Genomic DNA, 27,563 nt, shown 5'->3' with positions numbered 1-27,563 from the left:
TCCCACATAGTTTTAAAACCGAATAAGAAACTCAAAGATTGGAATCAGAGAGTTTCTTGCTGATTATAGTAAACTATAAAGTATCGGCGAGCACTGGCGTGAGCAAATGCAAGTGACCCTAGCACGTAGTGCAATACTGGAAGACTCGCAGCAAAGTCGGAAATTCTGATCGCTATTCTTAGGTATTTTCCATAATGTAAAAACACATTTCCTAGGAAATGTATGCTGTTATTACATTATGGTAGGGAGGTCACTACCCAGACTGGTTTCAGCCTTTTTTAAGGCTTCATCAGTGAGTAGCTAGACCTAATACCAAAGTGTACAGCGAAAAGAACTTATATACTCTGTGATACGAGTTTCCAAACAGGTGCAACCATTAAGTTACTTAAGTATAAAGAGCTTAAGTAACTTAATGGTTCGGCAATGGAAACATTATTTAAATTAAGGGGATATTAAATCCCACATAGTTTTAAAACCGAATAAGAAACTCAAAGATTGGAATCAGAGAGTTTCTTGCAGAATATAGTAAACTATAAAGTATCGGCGAGCACCGGCGTGAGCAAATGCAAGTGATCCTAGCACGTAGTGCAATACCGGAATATCTGATTCCAATCTTTGAGTTTCTTATTCGGTTTTAAAACTATGTGGGATTTAATATCCCCTTAATTTAATAATGGATGTTTGTGATTGTCTGTGAAAATACTAGTGGTGGTGGAGACAGTAGATGGCGTTTGTGTAGATGACATGGTTGGTGAATGATGGATGGATGATGTTGAGTGGTGGAGATGGAGAGTTGTAGAGTAGGTGCCCTCCTTCGATGAGTCTTTGGACTCCCTGAAGGTGTCAGGTAATAATAATAATTCTAAATCATTATGGATGATCAAGCAGTTGAGATTGTAGATGTATTTAAAGAGAAAATGTTTTACGACTAAAGAATGTTCAGTAACAAGAAGGAATCTATTAGTTGTTGAAATAAATTTATTTATAATAAAATAAATTCCAAGATCTAATATTTCTCAGAAAAGAAAGCTCGACTACTAAAAATAGAAACATTATCATCATGAGAGCTGATAAAGGGAATACAACAGCAGTTCTAAATACAGAAGATTATAATGAAAAGATTAAGTTTTGCTTTCTAACTCTTCACATGCTCAATTCTGGATCATGACCTATATGGATGACTCATGAAAAACCCAATGATTTATTTAAAAATGTCCCAAACTGGCCTCCAGATTTATTACAAAAGCTTAAGTTGTTGAATCCTATTTCTCCATGACTTTACAGGTCTCCTAAAATGCACAAACCTGGTGTTCCTTTGCAAACAAATCATAGATTGCATCAGTTTTCCAATACCTTATCTATTAGGACATCACATAAAGTCATCAAAAAATCATCCCACTTTCTCCAGAAACTATCAAGTTAACACATATCATCTACTAACATCCTTGCATGTCTCGACATACTACTTCTATTTACTAACACTAATGTTCCTATAAATGTTGCGAGCCTCACTGAAGACTTCTTTTTCACCAGATGTCACTAGCTTATTTAAAACTACCTCCAGTCCAATTTTTAGTAGAATAATCTGTTCTACAAGCAATGATTTGGATTTGCAATGGACAGCCCTTCTCTCCCCCCCGATCATATTATGGAGAACTTGAGAATTTCCCTGCAGAAACGAATTTAAAAACAGTGGTTTGGTGAAGATATGTCGATGATATTCTTATTATTTGGAAATTTGACCTTCCAAGTCTGCAACAATTTCTCCATTCTTTAATTCTTACAAACGTACTATCAAATTTACATTAGAGCTTCAAATAGAAGGAAAACTTATCTTGATGCTCTCATCAATTGCAAGTGGTGTTTCTCTTGATGTGTGTTGTAAACCTTCTCATACAGGATGTTATCTTTATATTTTCATATTTATATTATGCAAAATTATGACCAACTAAAGACAGAACTATAAACTCCCCCCCCCCCCCCAAATGGCTATTCCAAAACAACAGCTGATAGGATTTTCAAACCCCACTGCTCCCAAATAACCAGAACAAGTTGCTGAACCGTTCATAAATGGTACCGCTATCAGTAAGCAAAAAGAGTGACTACGACAACACAATCATATGAATACTTTCATTTATTTACACTCATTATTTTAACTACATGAATAAGTATAAAAAAATAAATGTCTTTTTTTTAATTCCCCAAACTGGAGCATGCAGAGCTTTTTAAGTCCTAACTTTTTTGGAAATCAGTAGACAGATGGCCTCCACTGTTAACTGCTCCCCAATAGTTGAGCTCATGACTTGTTCATTTTCAAGCAAATAAAAGAGAATATATGACAGACAAGTGCTGCCACCTTCGGATCATCAACATGAACATCTGTACTGTTGTCTGAAATTGTGAAGTATATGTTCAATTTTCTGAGATGTGAGGATAAGTATTATGTCATTTATTTACACTTTTTTTTGGTCCAGCATTATGGTCCAGCATTATGCTATAACAATATAATAAAAAACCGAAATTAAATTTCACTTATAGGAAAAATTTGAATTTGCATTTTTCATATTTAGCAGAATTTTTTCCCTTTATAATCCCAGAGTAGGATCTGAACTTAGCCTTTTAAACACAGCAAACTAGAGATGCCACTCATCCAGTCACCCACCCACACATATATATATATACAGCTAATTCTCTTTTTACACGATTTCTAAATAACACAGTTTAGAAAACAAAGGCAATTCTATTTTACACAGTATATTTTGATTTGGCATCAAATGGCACTTATTTTAAAATTTCTGTCTGAATTTAGTTCTGTTAAAAATGGTATTTCCATTAAAATTATGTTTACACGTTTTGTGTTTTGTTCATGAATGTTTTGTTCGTGCAATAGTTATACAGGTATGTGTTAATTTTTGAAGTTTTGTACATGTAATATCAAATTAGTAAAATTAGTAATAATTTTACTAATATCCAAATTTTAGATTGTTTAGCAGCTGGAGAAGGTTCAATATCCTTAGGGAAATATTTTGGATTGAACGAAGCTACCGTCAGAACAATTAAGAAAAATTAAGAAAATCTGTTCTTTATGGAACAAAATTAGGTGCTAAGTCATCATCGTACGCGAGAGACGTTATAAAAGTGAAGATGGAAAAGGTCCTAGTGATGTGGATAGAAGATTGCTCACAAAAAGGAATACCTTTAGATGGAAATGTCATCAAACAGAAAGCATTATGGCTGTACAAACAGATTCAGGAAAAGGAATCAACAAGAATAAACAACAGTTGTGATTTTTTATGCAAGCACAGGCTGGCTTACAAATTTCTCAAAAGATCCACGCTTCATAACGTAAAGATAAAAGGAGAAGCTGCAACTGCAGATGATGAGCCGGCAGCTAGGAAATTTCTTTCAAAACTGTCCAAAATGATTGAAAATGGTGGCTACACTCCTGATCAACTTTTTGAATACAGATTAGAATGACCTTATTTTTTAGAAAAAAAATGCCAAGTAGAACTTATATAGCAAAATCACAAAAAAGTGTTGGTGGCTTTAAAACAGCTAAGGATCATGTGACTATTATTTTGCAGCAATGCTTCAGGAGATCATATATTAAAGCTCATTAATCAATCCCCAATGAAAGGTGTGGATTTTAACATGTTACCAGTGCACTGGAAGGCAAGCAAAAAAGGCTGGGTTAAAGAAATTTTTAATGAATGGTTCCATCAATGTTTTGTTTCAGAAGTTAAACGTTATTTGATGAGGAAAAAATCTAGACTTTAAAGTTTTATTGATTATAGACAATGCACCTGACCATCCTGTTTTTAGAACACCCGAACGTGGAATTTTGTTTTCTGCTATCTAATAAAACCACTAGACCAGGGCGAGTTCGCTACCTTCAAAACTTGCTACATGAGAAGAACATTGCAATACATTTTGGATAAACTTGATAAGGATGATTTACTGACAGTTATTGATGTGTGGAAGAAATTTTCTATTTTAGATTGCATCAAACCTGCTAAGTTGGCATTATCAGAATTGATTTAAATGCATGCTAGAAAGCTACTTGGCCAGAATAAGTGAAAAACCCTGTACCTTTGCATACAACTGAATATCCCGATATCATCAGATTAGCACATGCAATTGGTAGAGAAAGATTTGATGATTTTTTGTCTGCTGATATTGAAGAATTGACGGTTGATAAGGCCGTTAGTGATGATGATGAAGAGATTCCACTCGCTGCAGGATTAATTAAAGAAAGGCTTCAAATGGTTAGTAAATTGCAAAGTCATTTTCTTACACACATGATCCAAATACTGAATGAGCTGAACAGTTTAAACGTGAACTGAAGTCATGTATGGTGCGATATGCAGAATTATACAAAAATCTAGTCAAAACAGGATCTCAAGGATTAATAACAGTTCGTGGTAAAAAAAAAACAAAAAAAAACTTCAGAATTATTGGAAATTAGCACTAATTTAGTTCCTTTTATTGAAGAAAACATTTTGCCATCGCAGTATGAACAGGATGGCCAAAGTGTTTCAAGTGATGGAAGTGATTTAATTCCAGTCTCACACAAAAGAATGCGGCTACTGTCAGAAAGTGACGGAAAATAAAATTTAACTAATAACCATATGTGCAGGTGTATTTGGGCCCTTTTCGAATTTGTTTTATTAGTGATACACTATTTTTTTTTTTAAATGATACACATATGTACACAGACACACACATATATATAAATAAGTCTTTAATAAAAAATATTCGATCAAAATTAAATAGAGTTTTCTTCAATGATTTTCATATGTTTTGTTTGAAAATAACTTATTGTTCGTATTGGATTTTCACATCTGGAACCATTCTTCTATATTTTCATATGCACTGTATTCTTTTTTACATATTTTTTTCTGGAACCAATCCACCATGCAAATAGAGAATTGCACGTGTGTGTGTGTGCATGCTAATGAATCCCTGACACAGAAATTTTTGGAATAATTTACAAAACGAGCAAACCTAATATAATAACAATCATAAAGCTGCTAAAAGTACATGGACTAGTCATCACTACTACATGTTCTAACATGATGCGTAAAATTTACATGGAGAGAACATATAAGAAATGAGAAAGCCTTATTGATAATTATATCTTTGGATTAGTTCAGAATGCAAAGAGTATAAAATCTCTCATGATATGTAACTAAGTAACTTATGTTTGCTTTTACATATTTTTCTAAGGAGATTGCACTTAAAGAAATGTCAAATTTTGTCTGTAATAATCTTATATTTATAATAAATTAGTCATGAGCCTTTGTTAAAATAATGTGGCGCATGACGTCACATTATAACACTGTTAACTCATGTCTAATTAGTAAGTCTAATTCTAAGAATTGCCATACATGGCAATTTCAAAAGACATGCAAAGTAACATCATGGTCTGATGTCAATATGTGATCATATTTGGAAGTTTCGAGAGATGCGTGTATGCATGCAACAGAAGTCCAGGCCTATATAAGGCAATACCTCGAGAAGGACTTTGTCTTAGGGTTCTCAACCTTCTCTTACCTGGGTCCACCACCATGCGAGATCCATTGTCGGTAATCAAAAGAGACACATCATTTGTCTTAGGGTTTTTCACATTCTCTTACATGGGTCTGCCACCACATAAGGTCCATGGTCAGTCATTGAAAGAGATGAGTCGTTTGTCTTAAGAGTCTCAACCTTCTCTTACCTGGGACCACCGCCACCACGTAAGGTCCAATATTGGGAATCGAAAGGAAAGAACTGCACATTGTTGCCATGTTAAAGATCCTATAAGGCATGGAATAATAGGTGACTTTGACAAAGAAGAAATTTGGCAAAAAATCAAGAACAAGCTAGCAGAAGGAAAGAAAGAGAAGAAGGAGCTCTTGCATGTGAACAAAAGAATCATTAAAAAGGCAGTGCTGAATGACAATTGTAAGTGCTTATGTATGTGATAAGAAGGGCGCACAGCAGCTAGGTTCTCGTTCCTGCACCCTGTTAGTACCCATTAGGGGGAAGTTAAAGCTGCTATCAACCAAACGCAAGTGATTGAACTAAAATGCTCCCAAATTTCTGCCCTAAAGGATCCTACCTGAGGCCAAGCCTAAAAATAATATAATTTAATATTGAAGGTTTCTCCAGTGTCAAACAACATTTTATTGCAAATATTTGTAGAGATAATGACTGCGATGGGCTCTGTATGCAAGAAACTCACAGAGGGGAAGACGCCGCCAGACCTTACATCCATGGCATCAAACTCATCAAAGAGATACCCCATGATAAATATTGTAGTGCAATATTTACTAAAGAAAACGTAATTCCATCGTCCATTGACTCAACGAACAACAAAAACATTGAGATTATTACAATCCCATTTAAAAAAGCTCTCACCTCAGTTTATAAACCGCCAGAAGAAGCTTTCTACTTCCTTAAAATCCTCTTCAATAATAATGCATACATAACTCATGTTGTATTAAGTGACTTTAACAGCCATCGTATTAACTGGTGGTTACACAAAATCCTATGAAGATGGAGAACTTGTTGAAAAATGGGCTGAAAACTATTCTCTAAACCTGATACATAATCCTAAACTCCCTGCATCTTTCAGCAATGGCAGATAGAAGCGGGAATATAACCCAGACCTCATATTTGTTAGCTCAGAACTATCCAGCACTTATGTTAAAAAGCTTTTAAACTCTTCCACATACTCAATACAGTCCTATAATGTTTCAATTCAACCCAGCTATTAAAGCTAACACAGACCTTTACAGACTACGATTTCATTTCAAAAAATGCTAATTGGAAAGGTTCTCCACCCGCAAACCCTCAAGAATATCTCCAATTTATAAAAATACTGAGGAAAGTCTCTACCAAACACGTCTCCCCAGGATATCGCAAAAACTACATTCCAGGCCTTTCCAGTAATATACAAGCCCAGTATACTAATTACAACTTTACAATACCAATCTCTTCTCAGAGGATACTATCCATGCAGGAGAAATATGCTCCGAGATGGCGGAGGAAAGGCGTGGACAAAAAAATAGAAGCTCTTAATATGACTTATAGACGCAGAAAGGCAGGATTTCACTAAGCCATGTGAGGATCTACAGGTAACAGCTAATCAATTTGCTCAGATGTTGCTGAAGGGAAAATTCCCTAAAAAGCACCAAAAAAATAAGATACTTAGAACCCCAAGTGAGGAACAAAATAGGATTAACTCAAATTTCACGATCACTGAATTCAACGCTGCAATAAACCTATTAAAACCTAGAATATATGCGGGCCTTGATGATAACTATAATGAACAAATTAAACGTTTTGGATCCAGAACTAAAGAGTGGTTATTAAACCTATATAACACTTGCCTCAGAACCCAAAGTATACCAACTATCTAGAAGCATGGTAAAGTGGTGACCTTTCTGAAACTAGGGAAAACACTAACTGAAAAGCAAAAAATGACAGACTTATATCACTACTCAGTAACCTCTTTAAACTCTATGAATGATTATTTTTGAATAGGCTACAACCCTTAATTGAACCCCATCTTATTGCTGAGCAATGTGCTTTTAGACCAGGCAAATCCTATATATCACAAACGCTGAACATCTCAAAATATAGGAATTGGTTATGAGCAAAAACTAGCCACAGGAGTAGTCTTTGTAAACCTAACTGCAGCATATGATACCATAAATCATCTCACTCTCAGAAATATAATATAAATATAATATACGGAATAATTAGAGACTATCGCCATGTCATCCTGATCCAATCACTCTTGGAAAACAGACTTTTTTTCGGGGGATCTGGGGTAGGAAGAGCCGCCTTCATTTCCAAAAAAAGGTATCTTCCAGGGAAGTGTGTTATCACCATTACTTTTCAACATCTATGTTAATGATATCCCAATCTTTCCAGGAACTAGAAATTTTATTTATGTTGATGATTTTGCATAGCTACTGAATCAAAAAATTCCAAGTCCATTAAATCTACTCCATCACTTGCCTTAAATGGTCTCACGACATATTGTAGCAATAATCAATTAAAACGTAACCCTTTGAAAACACAGACTGGCCTTTTCCATGTTAACAATAAGGAAGCTAACATGAAGCTACAGATTTCTTGGGAAGGCCCTAATATATAACAATCCTGGAAACTAATCTACCTCGATGTAACTCTCCTTCGCACTCTTTCATATAAAATACACACAAATAACAAAGGCAAAAGTTAATGCAAGAAACAATATACTAAGAAAGCTTACCTCCTCCAAATGGGGTGCAGACTCTGCACATGAGATCTTTTGCCTTGGCCCTTTTCTATCCTTCTGCTGAATATTCCTTCCCTGTATGGTCCAGACCCTGCCATGCTGAAAAATTTGACCCACTAATTAATTAAGCCGCAGCATTGAATGAATGCTGCCGCTGCTTAATTGCTGGATGCCTGAAACCAACACCACTAAGAGACCTGTATATTTTGAGTGGTATTGCACCCCCCCCCTTCAATTCGAAGATCTGCATTCTCAGCTTACGAAAGAAGCAGATAAATGAATGATGAGCGCCACCCACTATTTGGACAGACTACAGTGTCCCAAAGATTAAGATCCCGACATAGCTTCCAAGCAACCGTTGAACCACCTAAAAACACCAAAGACAAGACGTCAACAATGGTATGCACTATACCCTGAGAATAATAGTGGTGATTCAACAGCCGAACATATTCCACACGGTCCGCTTGGACTGAAATACTTGGAAAAGTTTCAACAAACTACGAACGGCAGGGCGCTGAAAACAAAACCTCATTAAACGGGGATACCTCACTGGACCAGATAATTATGAGTATGTGACAACTTAGTCCATGGAACACCTTCTTTTCTTGCTCCCCTTCTACAACCACTTTGCACAAAAGAAGAGCTTAGATTTTGCACAGAAAGAGCAGTTTATTGCGCAAGATTCTGAGGAATATCTGACCTTATGTTTCCTTCATATTTTACTTATTATTCCCTGTATAATTCACCTATCAAATTTAAGCTGTTCTATGTGTAATGCGTATCCTAATTGGTTGTAAATAATGCTGTAGCAATTACTTGCTGCTGTACCACTTGTGTTTGGATACGAAATAAATAAATATGTGATAATTCTGAACAAAAATGTACATCAATGGTCTGTACTGTTTATGGCTACAATAAGAAAATGTAAATTGATATTGAATTAAGGTTACTGAAGGTATGCTATATTGTCAGTTTGTATATATATGACTGGCAGGATATTCTAGATTGTGATTTAGCTTTAAGGAAGTAAATCAGAACTAAGTTTGAATTAGGAAGAATTGAAAATAACAAAGAATTGTGATAAACTGTATATCACAGTTTATGTTAATGTGAATCAACTGTAAATATTCCTTTTTGATTTAATTAAATGATTTGCAAACAACACATTGGACTGATTCTGTCAATGCACTATCCTAAACATTTTGAACCTGCATAACATAAGTTTGTGATCAATAATTAAATCACAACTAAATTAAAGGTAAAGATTAACATAAGCAGGGAATGCTAACAATATCTGCTTTGTCTTTAGTTTAAAATCTTATAATTGCGCACTCAATACATAGTCTAACTGGCACAGTTGTAAAACAAATAAATTTGTTAGACTACAGAGCATGAGAAATAAGATCTAATAGAAATAAATAACGGCAGTTGACCATTCATTTCATTAAGTAAGGAAAAACAAACACAAAGTAGGGTTTTAGAAATATGTAACAGAAATACAGAACGTTACTATAACAAGTATGCAGAGGGTTTGAAATATGAAATAATCGTTTCCTAATGGTGATCATTTCAAAATGAATATCACCTTGGGTAAAAAAAAAAATTACATATATGTACAAAAGTTTTAAAACGAATCAAAGCAATTTCATACATGAACAGTAGACAAAAATATGCAAATATTACTGAGAGTAAGTGAAAAAGAGTTTGAAAACAAGAACCAAACCTTAGAAACCCACTGGCAATAATGGCATGGATAGTTATGAATGTCTTTATGTGGCAGATGATTTTGTCACCCACTATGAGACCAGTACCACTCTGCTGATTAGAAGCTTGAAAAAAATATCACTTGGATACAGGACAGGGTTCCTAACCAAACTCTAGAGCCAAATTATATTATTTAATCCTTAGCCCACCCATAATACTATATAACAGATTATACATTTAAGCATATTATGGATGAAATTCACATTAAAAAGACAAGTTCACATTAAAAATTAGGAGAGTTAGTATATATCATTAGTTGCAGAAGTATATTATAAATGAAGATATTAGGAAGAAACTTTACATGATTAACCTTTAAGAATGTGTGATCTAAGATGGTACAGTTATAACAAAATAGAAGAGGGAAAGGTTAGCAAAATAGTGTTAGATCTCAAATGAGGAATTTTCATTAAAAAAAATTATTTCATTCAAGATCTAACAAGAATAAAATAACAACTAAAAAATACTTGTACTATAGCAGGAAAACAAATTGTAAGAGGGAGAAAAAATGAATAACTGTAATGTGAAGTACAAAGGAAAGATGAATTTTGTTTATCTAAATGGAAATTCCATTTTGTAAGTTGTAGCGATCAAACTGTAGTGTATGAGAACTGTATATCAAGTATGAACTAAGGTCGTGTGTTAGCCACCCAGTTTAGCGTAATGCCTGGGGCAAAGGCTTACGCGGAAGGCAAATTGAGCCCGCGTTCCCCGAAAAGAGCATTCCTCAAGGAGCAGAGTTATGATGAAACAGCTTAAGGGCACAAGGGAAAGTGCCGTGTAAAAATTTCTGAAGCGGAAAAGAGGGCGCAACGGAGATAACATAAATAAGGATTCGCATGAGTTTCAAGCTCTCTCGAGTTTGTTCCTGTTCTCGCTTGGACCTGTGGTTGCTGACCAGTGGAAGAAAGTACTACGATGTCGGATGATGAGCTCTTCCCCATGGATGCTTGATGGGTACCGGACGGACGGTACGTGAGAAGTCTTGTCCACTGTTTTGGGCCATCAGTAGAAGTCCTACCGGAATGAGGTAGTGGAAGAGTTTTCCCAGAGACGGTAATGCTGACCAGAGTGACCTGCTAGAGATTGAGACAAATGCTAGCATTGCCAAAGTGCAGAGAAAGGCCTTGTCGGATGAACAACATGACCTCCACGTGGACACAACCTGTTGAAAGTGTAGAGTCATATCCAACAAAAAAAGTCGGACCAGGCGGAGACGGTAATCAAACACAGTGATGGTAACGTACAGAATTTTCTTATTTTCCAATTGTATTAGAAGAAAAGGTGAATCAGTTTCTAGTGGAAAGGAAATTATGGACAGACACTTAGGGAACTTTGAATGACTAATATGCTTAGCAATTTGTTGGTTTTTCATTAGACTGGTTGTCTGAAAACTTATGCACATGTGTGTGTGCCCAAACTGATGTACAATCAAACAATGTTAAGATCATTGCACCAATTGGTGCAATGATCTTAACTCTTTCTTTCAGAATCCAAATAATCACTGACTCAAGACCAAAATACAAAATAAACACATTTAATAAAACAAAAACAATATATATACACTTCAAACAACTTTACATAACTACAAATTAATTGGATCCAAGGCCTTTTAAAAATAAACTTACACTCAAGACTAGACTAAACACTTTGTTTGCACAATCACAAAATGTTCATAGCCAGTTTCTTTCTCTGTCAAGGACCTTTTCAATAGATATATGACTCTATTCTTCATTTTTACAGGATCCTTTCTCATCACTTATGTAGCACACATTAATTCTTCTGAACTTAATTCCATCTCTTTTCTTCAGCAGAAATGATAGTCAGATGAAACTTCCTAATCAGAGTTTCTCAAACATTCCTTTAGAATGTAAATAGCAAATTCTTCTTTTATTCACTAAATGCTTATTGACAGTCTTAACTCTTCCAATAAAAAAAAAACTTACAGTTCCATGATTCTCTTTTTGGAATATACTATTAATCTTTCAATTAGTGTTTCTCCAATATTCCGTTTAAAACTCAATATTTTCTTTTATTTCTCCACATTAAAACTTAATAGTTCCACGATTCCTTTTTCAGAATATACTATTAATTTTCCTCCGACTGTCACATAAAAAAACTCAAGTTCCTCCGAACCTAAATATCTGCCAACCTGTGTTCTAAATTCCTCTCGAACGGTCTCTTGTTTACAGCCGTTACCCAGATACCAAACGCTTTCTTGTCAGCTGTCAATCACTCATCAAATTTCTCGGCGAGCATGTGCACTCCACAAAAGTGGCAAGCAAGAAAGTTAGGTATAAATAATGGTTGACACGCTGTCTCCGTTAGCGACAAGAGAATGTCTTCATAAAAACACAAAATTTAATATTTTTAAATTACAATAAAATTATTTTAAGTAATACAAATATCAAATCTGGTAAGTACATCAATTTTTTGACTGCTTTATATATCACTTTTAACAAAACAATTTCCATAACGGGCACATCGCAAGTGCCGACAATGCGTGTTATGAAAACAAAACTAATAAGCATACTACGTAACAATAGGTGCTTGATACCACGATGGTAAGAAAAAGACCCAGAAGAAGACTTGGCTGTCAATAGAAGCTTAGAAGACTGAAATGTAAGATCTGAACAATACTAGAAACTTGACAAATAACACGTTAATTTGGAAGGATATTATTGAACAAGATGCTAATAACGATGTAAACTTAATTATATCATACATTCCAGAGAATCCCAACCCACCTCATCCCCACCCACGAACATGTGAAGAAATGATGACAATTACAAATTTGGTATAATTTATAAAGTAATTGCAAATGAGTTATTTTTCTTAAACTTGGAATAGTTCAGCAGAATGCTTCTAAATATGATATTCAATTAGACTTACACATTTGCTCCAACAAAACTTCCAAAATACTCTTGAAGAATAGAGTTTAATTTCCACACTGATCTGCAGTAAGTCTGAGGATTCAAGAGTCGAACCGAGCAACCTTGCTGAAAAAAAAATAATAATAATCTTTAGAATTAAAACTTTTGCATAATTTTAACCACTTAAATGAAATCTATGTTGTAGAGGTTATCTTCAGTAATGACCTCAGTATGGGTCATGTACCAACAGGCTCTAATAGTGAAAAAGAAGTAGATAACTTCTACAACATAGTAGATGCTGCAATAAATGAAGACAATTGCACTCCATGGTAATGGAGGATTTCATGACTAACAGGCAATAAGATTCTCCATCTAAGAGGCATCAACTGGGTAATATGGCTTTGGAACTTGAAGTTTCAGAGGAGAAAAGTTAGTTCAGCATGCACTAAGTAAATCCCCAAAAGTGACAAATTAGTTTGTCTATTTTGTCGAGAGGAAACCTGAAAGTGTATGGATATGGTGTTCTCCAAATAACAGCTGAAAGAGATTACATACCAGTTCAAAATGAAAAATCCATTATAAAAACCAAAAGACAGAGATAATAAATATATTTAATTTTAATACAGATTAATTACATGCAGTATTGAGACCTGTCTTAACATAAACAGAAACATGATTCAAGAAAAATGTAATATTCAAATAATTAATAATAGTAATGCATACAAAATTAATCTCAATATCTCAACACAGAACTACAGAATAAATCTTAGGAAACAAACACCAGCCTATTCGAAACAGCATTAAAGCCTCAAATAAACCAATCATTAACAAATAACTCAAGGAAAAAGAAAAGATTCTCACCAATATTACTGAAGGACTATTAAGAAAATGAGAATTATTGCTCAAGAGTAGGAATGACTTGCCAAGAAATAAAACCTTACCTGCTGAACTCAACAAATTTGTAAAGAGAGAGAAAGAGACTGGCAAGGCCATGTGGAATGCTACATTAATCAGGGATGCCTTGTTAAATAACACTACCTTAAAAATAAGCAAAAGATGAGATCTCTACAGGCAAGAGGAACAACTAGAAAATCAAAAGGGTGAATCCACAAGAAACAGAGATGAAATCTTAAAAAAGCAAGTAATTTCTATAAGAAACTATATTCTAATTCCAATAAGCTTCTTTCACAATGGGCCTGACATTGAATCCAAAAACTGTTCTGGAGATCAAGGCATGCAGAAAATAGGAAAATTTCTGACAAAGATGTGATAAATGATGAACTGTTAAAATTTGGATCGGAATACTTACCTATTCTGGTGAAACTCTAGAATAATGTTATCAGTGAATCCATTCTAGATCAGTAGTTAAAATCAAACAGAATGCTCTTCCACAAGAAGAACTAATATATAAACAACTATAGACTAATCTATTTTATTTATCTTAACTACAAATTGTTCATTAATTATTCAAAACAGAATTTTAGACCAACTAGAAGTAAACTAGTCACATAAGCAAGCAGGGTTTAGGGAAAAAAATCTTTATACATCAAGACTATTTGCATACATCACTATCATAAAATTCCCTATATATACCCTCAAGGGGTGCACAGGATATGCTTCTAAGGCACTTTTTACTGTATTAATCCACCTATATCTTGGTCATCCACTGGGTCTTTTTCCTGCCGACCTAGCAGAGAACACTTGTTTTGACAACCTTTCCTCTCCCATTCTGTTTAAGTGACCATACCACCTGAGATTAGCTCTGCTAATGCATTCCTGGATGCTGACAATATCGAATTGGAAGCTGTATAAGGAGGGTGAGCAAGAGAGTGAGGAGTAGATTTTTTGCATCATATTCCTCCAATTTATAGCATGTGACTCATTACATGGCACGATGCACCTTGCCAATGGGGTATCTGTTCATTTCTTTCCAAGCAACGTATAAGTGGATAAGGGGTAATACCAGATTAATCTGGATAAAATTTTTCATAGAATGTATGGAGACAGAAGAAGAACAAGAGGCCATCCATGGAAGCTGTATAAGGAGGGTGAGCAAGAGAGTGAGGAGTAGATTTTTTGCATGGAGAATGGTAGGTGATTGGAATGAATTGTGTGAAAGTGAATGCAGAGACAGTGAGTGCATTTAATTGAAGGTATGATGAGTTGTCATCATCATCATCATCAAATTCCTGCCATGTACCCTCAAGGGGTGTACAGGATATGATAGTACTACATGAAAAAAATTACATCATTATTAATTTCCTATCTACAATTTATCTCCAAATCAGTCTGTTACTTGTCAACACTCCAATATTATCAGATCTTATATTTCTATCGTCTAAAGCACTTTGTACCGTATCAATCCACCTATATCTTGGTCTTCCTCTCGGTCGTTTTCCTGCCAACCTGGCAGAGAACACTTGTTTTGCCAATCTTTCCTCGCCCATTCTGTTTAAGTGACCATACCACCTGAGATTTGCTCTGCTAACGCATTCCTAGATGTTCACAATGTCAAGTTCTTTCCTAATATCCTCATTTTTAATATGATATTGCCATTGATGCCATCTGTTCCTGCTCCTAATCTTTCTCAGGACTCTTGTATCTGCGGTCTCTAGTCTTTGGTCAAGTGTTTTACTTCTGACCCAGCTCTCAGATCCATAAGTCAAAATTGGTTTGAACACTGTCTTCTATACAGCTAATTTAGTGTTTTGGCTAATTTCTCTTTTATTCCATATGAATTTATTCAGTTGACTTCCTACCATATCAGCTTTGTTGATTCTGTTGTCAATTTCCATGTTTAATTTACCATCTTCACTAAAAATCATGCCTAAGTAGCTGAAATATTTGACTTGTTCTATAGGTTACTCATTCACAATGCAGTTGATATTTTCAATATTTCTGCCTATTTTCATTATCTTTGTCTTTTTAAAGCTAACCTTCATACCATATCTATTACAAAAGTTATTCAATTTAGTCAGCGAACCTTGCAAACTTGCAGCAGATTTATTTAAAAGTATAACATCATCTGCATAAAGCAAAGAGTTGACATTAACGCCTGCAATTCTGATATCATGTTTAATACCACTTTCCTTCATAATGTGACCCATACAGATAATGAATAACAGAAGGGATAAAGTACATCCTTGTCTGACACCAGATTTAACATTAAACCATCTTCATTCTAACTGCTGACTTACAACTCAAATAAAGACAAAGTATTGCTTGATATAATCAACATTGACACCATATAAGTGTAGCGTTTCGAATAGCTTCTCTCTTGGCACCTTGTCATATTTCTTTTCAAGATCTACAAAACTTAAAAACAGATCTTTGTTATATTCCCACGATTTCTCAACTATCTGTTGTAAAGTGAAAATCTGATCCTGATAGTCTCTATTTGGCCTAAATCGAGCTTGTTCTTCACCAAGCTTCTCTTCCACAATCCTTCTCAAATGTTTCTCAAGTATACTTGCATATATCTTACCAGGAACACTCAGTAGAGAAATACCTCTGTAATTTTCACATTCAGTTTTATTTCCCTTTTAATATATGAGTACTATGAAGCTCTACTCCAATCATCTGGAATTCATCTCTCTGGCCAGGTCTTCTGAACTATGCAGTGCAGCCACTGTAAGATTTTTATACCTCCATACTTGAGCATTTCTGGTCAAATATCATCTACTCCTGCTGCCTTTCCACATTTCAGGCTTTTGATGGCTTTTTCTACTTCAAGTATGGATATGTATTCCTGACTGCATGCCGGTCGGCGTTTTTTTTACCACCATGCTGTCATCACTGCTCGTTTCATTTAGCAATTTTTCGAAGCAATTACTCCAAACTTCAAGGATATCTTTTCTCCTGTTTTCATGTCACCTTTTATCATCTCTAATTCCTTTTACAGCATTCTTTCTTCCATTAATGAGCTTCTTCAACATCCTCCAGAATATCTTGCCACCTTCTTGATATTTATATTCTACGTTCTTGCCAAAGTCCTTCCACGACTTTTGTTTAGCAAGTTTTACACAGTGTTTAGCTTTCTTACATTTGTCTCTGTATTCGTTAAGAGCATAGGTTGACTTATTTGCCAGGAACTTTTGATATGCTTTCTTCTTTTCTTTCACTGCCTCTTAAACTTCCTGTGTCCACCATGGAGTTCTGATTTTTCTATCCTTATCGACAACCTCACCACATGCCTCTCCGGCTGAATCAATCAGTGTTTTCTTCAGGGCTAGCCACTGAATCTCCAAGGTTTGATTCCTGCTCTCAAACTCTTTCATTTTTTTCTTGAATAATGTTTGTATATTTCAGTCTACAGTTCACATCTGAGAGCTGCTCAACTTTTATTCGCTTTAAAACTTCTTACGTGTTCTTCTTTTCAATATGAAATTCAATTTTATCTTGCTCAAGACTAAATAGTGATCACTTCCAATTTCAAATCATCTGGATTTGAAACTGGAAGTGATCACTATTTAAAAGAAAACATCACTATCAAGAATATCATACTCAATGAGACTTTTCTTATTCCTTGCCTCTCCATGTGAATTTGTGCACATTTTTATGTTAGAATATTGTGTTAGTAATAACCAGTTCATGTCCTGAGCAGAAATCCAACAGTTATTTGTCATTATTATTAGCTTTGCTCTTTTCTCCAAATTTTCCCAATATATTTTTGTATGTCTGATAATCATTTCCTACTCTGCTATTTAGATCCCAATAAGAACCAACTTTTCCTTTTTCATTGTGTCTCTAAAGCAGTGTTTCTCAAAGTGTGGCATGTATCCCCAAGGGCACACAAAAGGTCTTCAGTAGGTATGTGAAAATTTTCGGCTATGCATCATTAATGCATGGAATCATTAAGAAAAAAGAATTATTTAAATGTATATATATCTCAATAAATTATATATTATGTATGAATTCTCCTACTCAAATTGCGAGTTCTATCGCCATGACGTTCACGTCCTGGTGAAAGTAACTCGCTCCCTGTGGTAAACAACAAGCCCTCTCAAACAGCGTCATCTTCACTAATACTGAAGATGCAAGAAAAACAAGTAGTTTTATTGTATCACTGAATAAGGTACAGAGACATTTGCAGTCTGCGCAATATATATTTCTTAACAAACAGTGCAATTAGAGACAACTGAGATAAAAACAGCACTTACTAATGAATCACATCTCCCTCCAACAGAAACTGCTGTATAGACTCAAGCAAAACCATATGTTGCAACATATGGTTTTGCTTGACACCACCTCACCGTGAAGTGTTAAAACTAAGAAATATATAGTGAATGTGTGTCAGATATTATGGAATTTGTTTAAGAGAATTAGCATTTCAACTCAACTGTTGGCTTGCCTTTGTTTTTGGTTCGCATGATCTTTTGTTAATACCGCACCAATCATATGCACTTCTTCTTAACTGCTCTATCTCTACTGGCCTACCATTGCTGTCTGTTTTGTGCTCTGCTTTTCCTTCTCATTAGTCATTCGAGATGGATTATTCGTTACATATCTCAAGTCTTGTAAATTACAGGTAATTTTTGCCTGAAATAATGGGAAAGAAGTTGAAGCTATTTGGGTAGATGACTTCGATAATGCACACAAAGAAACTGTTCTCAATGCCAAAAGTAGGGAGAGCGAATAAGAGGTTCTTGGTAAGTCACACCATTTTCAGTTCTTTTCTGAAAACTTTATTTCCTGAAAATCCTCGCATATATCTTGCACCACAATTTTTTAACTTTAATTTTGGGAAAAAAGTGTGAGTTATATTCAAGTAAATATGTTAATTTTTTTTAGTTTTCAAATTCTTAAGTATGGATCATTGGTTAAAGACTGGATTTATAAAACACACAAAAGAGAGCCATATAGCAAATGCAAGTAGCTATAAGCAACAAGAAAACGTTGATATTGTATTTGGATCAAATGAAATTGATAAGGGTGTGTCATCTGACATCCCTAGATGACCAACTAGGAAGAAGAAGATGAAAAATCTTCGGTGTGATATGAATCACTTGAAAAGTGGATTTTCATGGACGGGAAATGAAAAGGAACCTATTCCAAATTTTGTTCTCTTACAAATAAATGATATAGACATTTACAATGAAATATACTTATTTATTTATTATTATTTTGATAAATGAGTACTTGGTAATAATGAAAATTTAAGAAGGGGTATGTGGATATCTGATGTTTGAGAAACACTGCTTTAAAGCCTCAAAAAATTCCTCCACTTCTATCTTAGTAGAATCTTCTGTGGGACCATAGGCACAAATAAATTTCATTGTCCAGTTCTCCATTCTCATATTTGCCCACATCACTCTTCTTGAGACTGCCTGCCATTCAAGAAGATAAGCCTCGTATTTTGTGTTGAATACTATGGCTACTCCTTCTTTTCCTTGATTGTCATTGCCTGAATATAACATTTTGTATTTATTGCTCAAATCAAAAAGATCTCACCAGTTTTTGTCTTTTTTTTGTTTCAGTCACCCCTATTATGTCGATCTAGTACTTATCTAATTCCTCAGCAAGCTCCATTTCTTTGCCATTCAGGCTTCTTATGTTGATAGTACCGATCTTTAACTCTGGTGATATTGAGTTGGGGTGTGTTTTCATATTTGTTTCAGTAGCTGACTTTTCGCTGTTTGCCCCGGTTCCCTGGTGAAAACAACAGGGGCCTTGTTTGACCGGGAGATGCCTCAGCCGGGATGAAATTCTGTCATGTTGTACCATCATTTTGTATTTTGGTTTAAGCCAATAAGAATACAAATTGGTTGGCTAAATCCCAAATTGCCAGCCAGCCCATCCTCGTTCATTCAGTATTCAGGTAGATAATACCTAACAGGATGCACCACGAGAAGGTGAAGATTGGACATTAGGTCAGAAGCCCTGATCGGTTCTCCACATTCCTTTGAAGGCTATGTGGAAGTCTCCTCTCAGTTATATAGCTCTGACCCTTAAGCACCCCCACCACTTGCTTACAATAAATTGAATTATTAAAAGGTCTAACAAATACAACTCACGTTTATACACTGCTTTTAACAATTATAATAAAACATTTGATTCCATAGCTGCTCTTATACAGGGTGGTTCAAAATTCCACATACAAACTTTTGAGGGGAGGTAGAGAACATCAAAATCAACCATATTCACATAGGAATGCATGACTGGAAATGCCACAGGAAGGTACTAACAAGGACACAAAGATACAGAAATAACACAAGGCAGTAAGTAGCGTAAAAAACTTTATTAGGCGTAACTGAACAGTTCAATAGTAGTTGGATACATGATATGGAAAAGGAGGTGCATGTCTGCCATCTCAGCGTTTGTAAAATGATGCATGTTCTTCATACGTCATTGAAAGCTTGAATGAGGATCCCCCAATTGCTCACTTGGAGCACTGGTGAACAGCACCACCTAGCACTTTTGGGTGGCATTTCTGGTCATGCTTTCCTATGTGAATAAGGTTGATTTTGATGTTCTCTACCTCCCCTCAAAGTTTGTATGTGGAATTTTGAACCACCCTGTATATACCATACTGGAACAAGGTGCAAATGTTAAATATATCAAACTAATCCAAGCTATTTACAGCAAAAGTGAAGCAATTGTTTACACAGAAAGAATGGGAGATTACTTCTCAATCAATAAAGGCATTAAACAAAATATTCCAATAACCTTAAGATATCAGTTTTTTGGGAAAGAAATTAAGCAATTTTAAATTTGTTGATATTACCATTTTCTTAGAAGTCCTCCACTGAGTTGGAGATAAATGAAATGAACAAAAATCATGACGAATAGATCAAAAATTCTATCTTTCTAGATAGTATTAACACTGAATACATGCTATAGCATACTTATCTGGGATAAACAATATTATACAATAGCCAAGACCTGAAATACAGTCCAGAGTAACCAAAGCATGGAGTAATTACTGGGCCAGTGAATGATCATTTCTTAATTCTTTCTTAAAAGAAAGCTGCCAGATTTCATTATATTGCCCACATTAACACTGATAGTGCCAAAATTGGTTCTTGACAAAACATAAGTGTATATCAACAGTGGAGAAGTGTATTTTGGGAATTAAAAAAGCACAGAAGGTGAAACATTCAGACATAAGACAGATCACAAACTAGGCTTGCCATAACAGAATGAAAGATCATAAGAAAAGCAAGACATAACTGGACGAGTGTGACCCATCAGAGAAGAAGAAAAATTTCAGAGACTTCTGCCCAGCAGCTGGATGCAAAAGATGGAGAACTTCAGTGATATTTTTTGATAATTAGTGATATTGTTGATGCTACTATTATGATACTGTTGAAACTTCAAACAATTACATTTTCAATGACACAATGTCACCTAAACAGCCTTCTCACAATTACAGCTTCTCTCCTGATTCATGCACTTGGCACACTATTTTCAAGTTTTTTTTTTTTTTTTTTTTTTTATGTTGGGCCCATATATACGAGAGGTTGGCTGGTCAACCTATAGTACTTTAGTACAGTATATGGGTAGTGGGATGGGAAAGGAGGAACTTGTTAACATTCGATTTGAAAGCCTGTATATTGTATTCCTTGGGAAATACCTCAAGGGGAAGAGTGTTCCATAGTACAGCAGTAGCAGGGATGAAGGAGGAGGAAAAGAAACCTGTTCTGTGGGTTTCAAGGTGTACTGTGAAGGGATGTTGGGAGGTGGCTGTACATGTTCCAATGGGTTTAGTACAGAGTGGGGAAATTATTGGTGTTTCAGATGAGCATTTTCCATGAAAATATTTGTAGAATACACAAATTGCAGAGACTAAACATCTATGTGAAAGTGGGGGGAGTGAGTCAGTAAGAGATGGATCATTTATCAGTCTAATTGCTCTCTTCTGTATTGAGTCAAGCATTTTGAGGGAGCCTTTAGGAGCCCCACTCCAAATTTGAGAACAATATTCGATAGCTGGGCAGATTTGCGATTTGTATAAGGTTAACAGCTGTTCTGAAGTGAAGTAACGTCTTAAGCGAAAGAGAAAACCTAGTTTTTTGGAAGCTGAGGATGCAATGGTTGTGATGTGTTTATGCCAGGAGAGGCCTAATGTCATGGTAATTCCAAGAAGAGAAATTTCATCTTGTCTGGGAATTTGAGTGTTATCAAAAATAATACTGTGGGAAAATGGTTCTTTTTTGTGGTAAATAAGATAGAACTGGGTTTTACTAGCGTTGAAGTTGATGAGGTTATCTGAGCCCCATCGAAGGATGATTTGGAGGTCTGCGTTAAGGGAAGTTGTGGTTGATGTTCTGTGGATTGTGTAGGGTAAGGTTCATCAAATGAAAGGGAGGAGTGCAATGTGCTGTCATCTGCAGAACTGTGTATTGGGTTGGAGGTCAACTGAAGTAGGTCATTGATGTATAGAAGGAGGGGGGGTCGGTGAGAGAACTGAACCTTGTGGGACCCCAGCATTAGTTGGATAGTGAGCCATCTACCATTACACATGGTGTGAGTCCAGACAGGAAGCTAGCAATCCATCTGCAGAAGTCCTGAGACAGTCCAAATGTTTGAAGTTTACTTAGTAAGTCTTTGTGCCAGACAATGGGCAAAGGCTTTAGAGATATCGAGTGCAACTACTTAGGATTTGCCAAATTTTTCCATGGTATATGTCCAGAGATGGATGATATATGAGAGCAGTCATCTGTTGATCGGCATCGGCGGAATCCGTACTGGTGGTCGCTTAATAGCTGGGTACCTTCAAGGTAGAGTAGTAGCTGAGAATTGATGGTTTTCTCCATCAGTTTAGATAGGATTGAGGTGAGTGAGATAGGAAGTAGTTAGATGACAGCGATTTGTCTCCCTTTTTGGGAATGGGTTGAATATAGGCCAATTTCCAGGCTTTGGGATATACTGGGTGATCCAAAAGTCACAGAAAAAGTACAAATTCAATCATTTGAAAAGTATAGACAGTAGCATGATGCGGTTTTCACAGAAATGCACAGAAAGACATGGGATTATTTTTTAATAACGAAAAATTTTATTGTCAGAATAGTTACATTTGTCACTGACAGGTGGCGCTGTAGTGGTCCCAGAGAGCTGCTGCTACCTGTCACTATTTAAACCGTAAGGTACGTAAATTACAGATGTAGTGAATACTGAAATTAAACTATAATAGATTTAGTTTAATCCTTTATCCCAGTGAGAGCAAACAAAGTTTGCGCCTGAAAATATCTTCAGGACTAAATATAGTGTTGTACTATCTTATCCAGTAAGTAGTGCAACACCAAGGCAACACGTGGCAAAGGTGGAGCAAGCTACCAGGCACTTCTAACCTAGTATCTCCCATAATGCAAAACACATTTCCTATGTGGATATGTATACTGTTATGCATTAAAGGGATTGGCCATCTACCCAGACTAGTTTCGACCTTTATTGAGGTCTCTTCAGTGGGAGCCAGGCCCAGAGCTGGAGATACCAGGCAGAAGCAGTAGCAAGTCATCTGTGCCTATGGGAGTTGCCAAAAGGTTTATCACCTTTTTTAAAAATTACTCTGGATTTAGAGAAAGATGTTGAAAATTTAATTATCACTAGGTTAGACTATAATAGATTTAGTTTAATCCTTTATCCCAGTGAGAGCAAACAAAGTTTGCGCCTGAAAATATCTTCAGGACTAAATATAGTGTTGTACTATCTTATCCAGTAAGTAGTGCAACACCATTAGTCCTGAAGATATTTTCAGGCGCAAACTTTGTTTGCTCTCACTGGGATAAAGGATTAAACTAAATCTATTATAGTCTAACCTAGTGATAATTAAATTTTCAACATCTTTCTCTAAATCCAGAGTAATTTTTAAAAAAGGTGATAAACCTTTTGGCAACTCCCATAGGCACAGATGACTTGCTACTGCTTCTGCCTGGTATCTCCAGCTCTGGGCCTGGCTCCCACTGAAGAGACCTCAATAAAGGTCGAAACTAGTCTGGGTAGATGGCCAATCCCTTTAATGCATAACAGTATACATATCCACATAGGAAATGTGTTTTGCATTATGGGAGATACTAGGTTAGAAGTGCCTGGTAGCTTGCTCCACCTTTGCCACGAGTTGCCTTGGTGTTGCACTACTTACTGGATAAGATAGTACAACACTATATTTAGTCCTGAAGATATTTTCAGGCGCAAACTTTGTTTGCTCTCACTGGGATAAAGGATTAAACTAAATCTATTATAGTCTAACCTAGTGATAATTAAATTTTCAACTGAAATTAAACTTTTAGCATTTAATGTTTATTACTGAAGTTAAAAGTTCTGCCAAGGTGAAGCATGTTATCGTTACGAGATAAAGCACTTTTAGTTAAGCTGTATTATCAGAACTCTGAATGTGCAAATGTGGCTTTGCGCACCTATCGTTCAATGCGAGGTATTAGAAGTGGAAAGGGACTGATGTCTTGTTTCTCACTGATAGCTATGATGAAAAGGTTTGAGGACACTGGCAGTTTGGAAGCACGTGCAAGAAGCGGGAGACCCAAAAAAACTATTGAAGTTGTGCACGAGGTTGAACACGAGACTGACACACAATCGGCAGCTTCCGCACATGGGAAATGCAGTGCGCATGAAATTTCAAGACGAACTGGCATTTCGTACGGGACTGTGTGGCGATCACTCAGGATCATCCTCAAGAGGTATCCTTACAAAATCCAACACGTAAAGGAACTGAAACCAACCGATTTCGAGATACGTCATGAATTTGCAAATTGGGCTTTTCAACAGATGGAAAATAATGCAGACTGGCTGTTAAATGTCCTGTGGACTGACGAGGCGCACTTTTCACATAACAGAAGTGTAAATGCACACAACTGCTACATCTGGGCACGAGAGAACCCAGGCACAATTGTAGAAACCCCTTTGCATCAGCCAAAGGTGACAGCATGGTGTGGGTTCACTGCGTCATTAATTATAGGCCCCTTTTTCGTTGAGCAAGTCCACAGTGGTACATTTCGAACTGTTTCTGTCACAGGAGCGTTATGCAGCGTTTTTAAGAAACAGCATCATTCCCTCCTTGCAAGAGAGGCAAGCACTCTATAGTGTAACATTCATGCAGGATGGAGCACTTCCACACATCACAGGTCCTGTCCAGCACCTGCTGCGATTGACATTTGGTGATGACCGAGTCCTCAGTCGCTCTTTCCCGCACGAATGGCCACCAAGATCTTCAGACCTTACACCTTGTAACTTTTGGTTATGGGGCTGCTTGAAGTCACAGCTGTACAGAGGCCGGCCAACATCATTGGCCATGTTGAAAGAAGCTATTCGCCATCATGTGACAGGAATTACAGCTGGAACACTCTTCGATGCTGTGCAGGGTGTTGTGCTACGTCTGACGTCCATTCTAATGAATGACAGACGTCACATTGAGCATTTGTAATCCTTGCTGCGTTGCGAACTGTGCTACATCACTGCACAAACCACTGACACAACTGAAGCGCCACCTGTCGGTGGCAAATGTAACTATTCTGGTAATAAAATTTTTCGTTATTAAAAAAAATCCCATGTCTTTCTGTGCATTTCCGAGAAAACCGCATCGTGCTATTGTCTATACTTTTCGAATGATTGAATTTTTACTTTTTCTGTGACTTTTGGATCACCTGGTATATATACCTGCAGAGTAAGATAGTGTGTACAGACAGCATAGGATAGGAATCAGTTCTGCTGCACAGACCTTCAGGACAATTGGAGGAATGCCATCAGGGCCAGGGGCTTTTTTTGTATCTAATTTGGATAACAGGTTTATGATCTCTTTCTGGCAGAAAGGAAACAGGGGGGCACTGTATGTTGGGAGACCAAAAGGCATAGCTGCCGCTAGGACAGGCTGCAAGTTTCCTGCTTTTTGCTTGTTCAAATTCTGTTTTGGAATCAGTGATGATTTTTTTGCATCTGTTTCAGGCTTCAGTATAGGCACTGAAGAAGGATGGAGTTCATAATCTGAGCCAGTTGTGGTATGCCTGGTTTTTCATTAGTACAGCCTTGGCACATCTTTTGGAGAACCATGGTTTGGATAGGGGACGGCAGTTCAGTGTGGTGTGGGGAATGTATGTTATCATGCCAGTGATAACATACATTCCAAACTTTGGTGATGTGTTCGGTGCATATGTTTGGATTAGAAGACTGCAAACAATAGTCCAATGATGGGAATGAAGCATAGTAGACTCGGAGGCTGTCCCATTTGGCACTGTTATAATGCCAGACTACTCTTGTGCAGGTGTGACTGTGTAAGCGTTGTTGCATGGGGCAGGAGATGAGCACTAGGCTGTGGTCAGAATTACCCAGGGGACTCACTACATTTACTGTATATTTGGAAGGGTCATTGGAAAGGAAGAGATCTATGGTATTTGGGGAGTGATTTGGGTTATCTGGTAATCTGGTCAGCTTGTGAACTATTTGTGTTAGGTCGTTGGTGATGGCAAATATTTTGGCGTCTTTGCCTGCAGGATTTGTACAACTGGAAGAGGAAAGCCAGTTGATGTTATGGACATTAAAATCACCTAGGAGGATGATTTCACTATCAGGATAGTGAGACTTGCGGAAATCAACTTTTGAGGAGAGGAAATTAAAGAGCTTGGAGTGGTTGGTGGTAATGAGAGAGCGATAGAGACAGCAGATGAATTTTACTGAGTGGGGGAGGGATATTTTTAGCCAAAGAAGGTCAAAGTTGGGCGATTCTAGGTTAAATGCTCTCTGGCAGGGTATGTCAGAGCAGATATATGCGCACCCTTAAGTCAAAAGGAGTTAAATAGTGAATAGTTTGGATGGTTGAGATGGATGGTGCTGGGGGAAGGTGAAATTTGAGTTTCTGTTAAGAAGAGTAGGTGGGGTTTGGTTGACTGTAGATGATAGTGAACGCTATTAAGGTTGGAGTTGAGACCACGGATGTTGGTGTAGTGGATATGCAAGGGTCTGTGGGGCATGGCTTTGATCACAAGGGGCTTACACGTTTCCTATGCAGTGCCTGCATACTGGTCTCCTTGGTGGCTACTAGTGGCGTCACTTGGTTTTTGCACTAGTTTGGTTTGTTTGTAGTCTATGGTCCAGCTGTTGTCTCCATTTTGGCGTTTTTCTTCTAGCTGTCTTCAGAGTTGGCGTCTTTGTTCCCTTTGGAACAAAGACGCCAATTGGGGGCAACTGTCCTTTAGCTTGCTATTTATCACCGTGATTAATTTGGAAGTGTTTGTCGGTTTATCACAGATCACTTTCACGAGATGTGGAAAGTTCGTTCCGTCCTTTCTTTTGTTTATGGGACCAAAGCGATGACATTTGATGATATTCCTGGGATCGAAGTTTGGCGTTTTTCTTCTAGCTGTCTTCAGAGTTGGCGTCTTTGTTCCCTTTGGAACAAAGACGCAATTGGGGGCAACTGTCCTTTAGCTTGCTATTTATCACCGTTATTAATTTGATGTGTGGAAGTGCTCCATCCTGCATGAATGGACCCGTGATGTGTGGAAGTGTTCCATCCTACATGAATGTTATACTATAGAGTGCTTGCCTCTCTTGCAAGGAGGGAATGATGCTGTTTCTTAAAAACGCTGCATAACGCTCCTGTGACAGAAACAGTTCGAAATGTACCACTGTGGACTTGCTCAACGAAAAAGGGGCCTATAATTAATGACGCAGTGAACCCACACCATGCTATCACCTTTGGCTGATGCAAA

At 36.6% G+C, this 27,563-nt stretch overlaps 1 protein-coding gene across 1 annotated transcript in view; it reads right to left on the bottom strand.

Annotated features, from left to right (window-relative positions):
- Positions 1-27,563, bottom strand: part of NO66 (Bifunctional lysine-specific demethylase and histidyl-hydroxylase NO66) — a 295,812-nt gene that overhangs the window by 184,724 nt on the left and 83,525 nt on the right. Inside the window, exon 8 of the mRNA XM_090407239.1 lies at positions 12,926-13,032. Coding sequence (XP_090263365.1) covers positions 12,926-13,032 — 107 coding nt within the window. The remainder of the gene's footprint in view (positions 1-12,925; positions 13,033-27,563) is intronic.

Source organism: Typopeltis vanoorti, chromosome 17, assembly GCF_054136105.1.
Source record: "Typopeltis vanoorti isolate ZY-2024b chromosome 17, IOZ_Tvanoo_1.0, whole genome shotgun sequence".
NCBI lineage: Eukaryota > Metazoa > Arthropoda > Arachnida > Uropygi > Thelyphonidae > Typopeltis > Typopeltis vanoorti.
The sequence above is the reverse complement of the archived record's forward strand: the minus strand, read 5'-3'. Positions and strand labels throughout refer to the sequence as shown.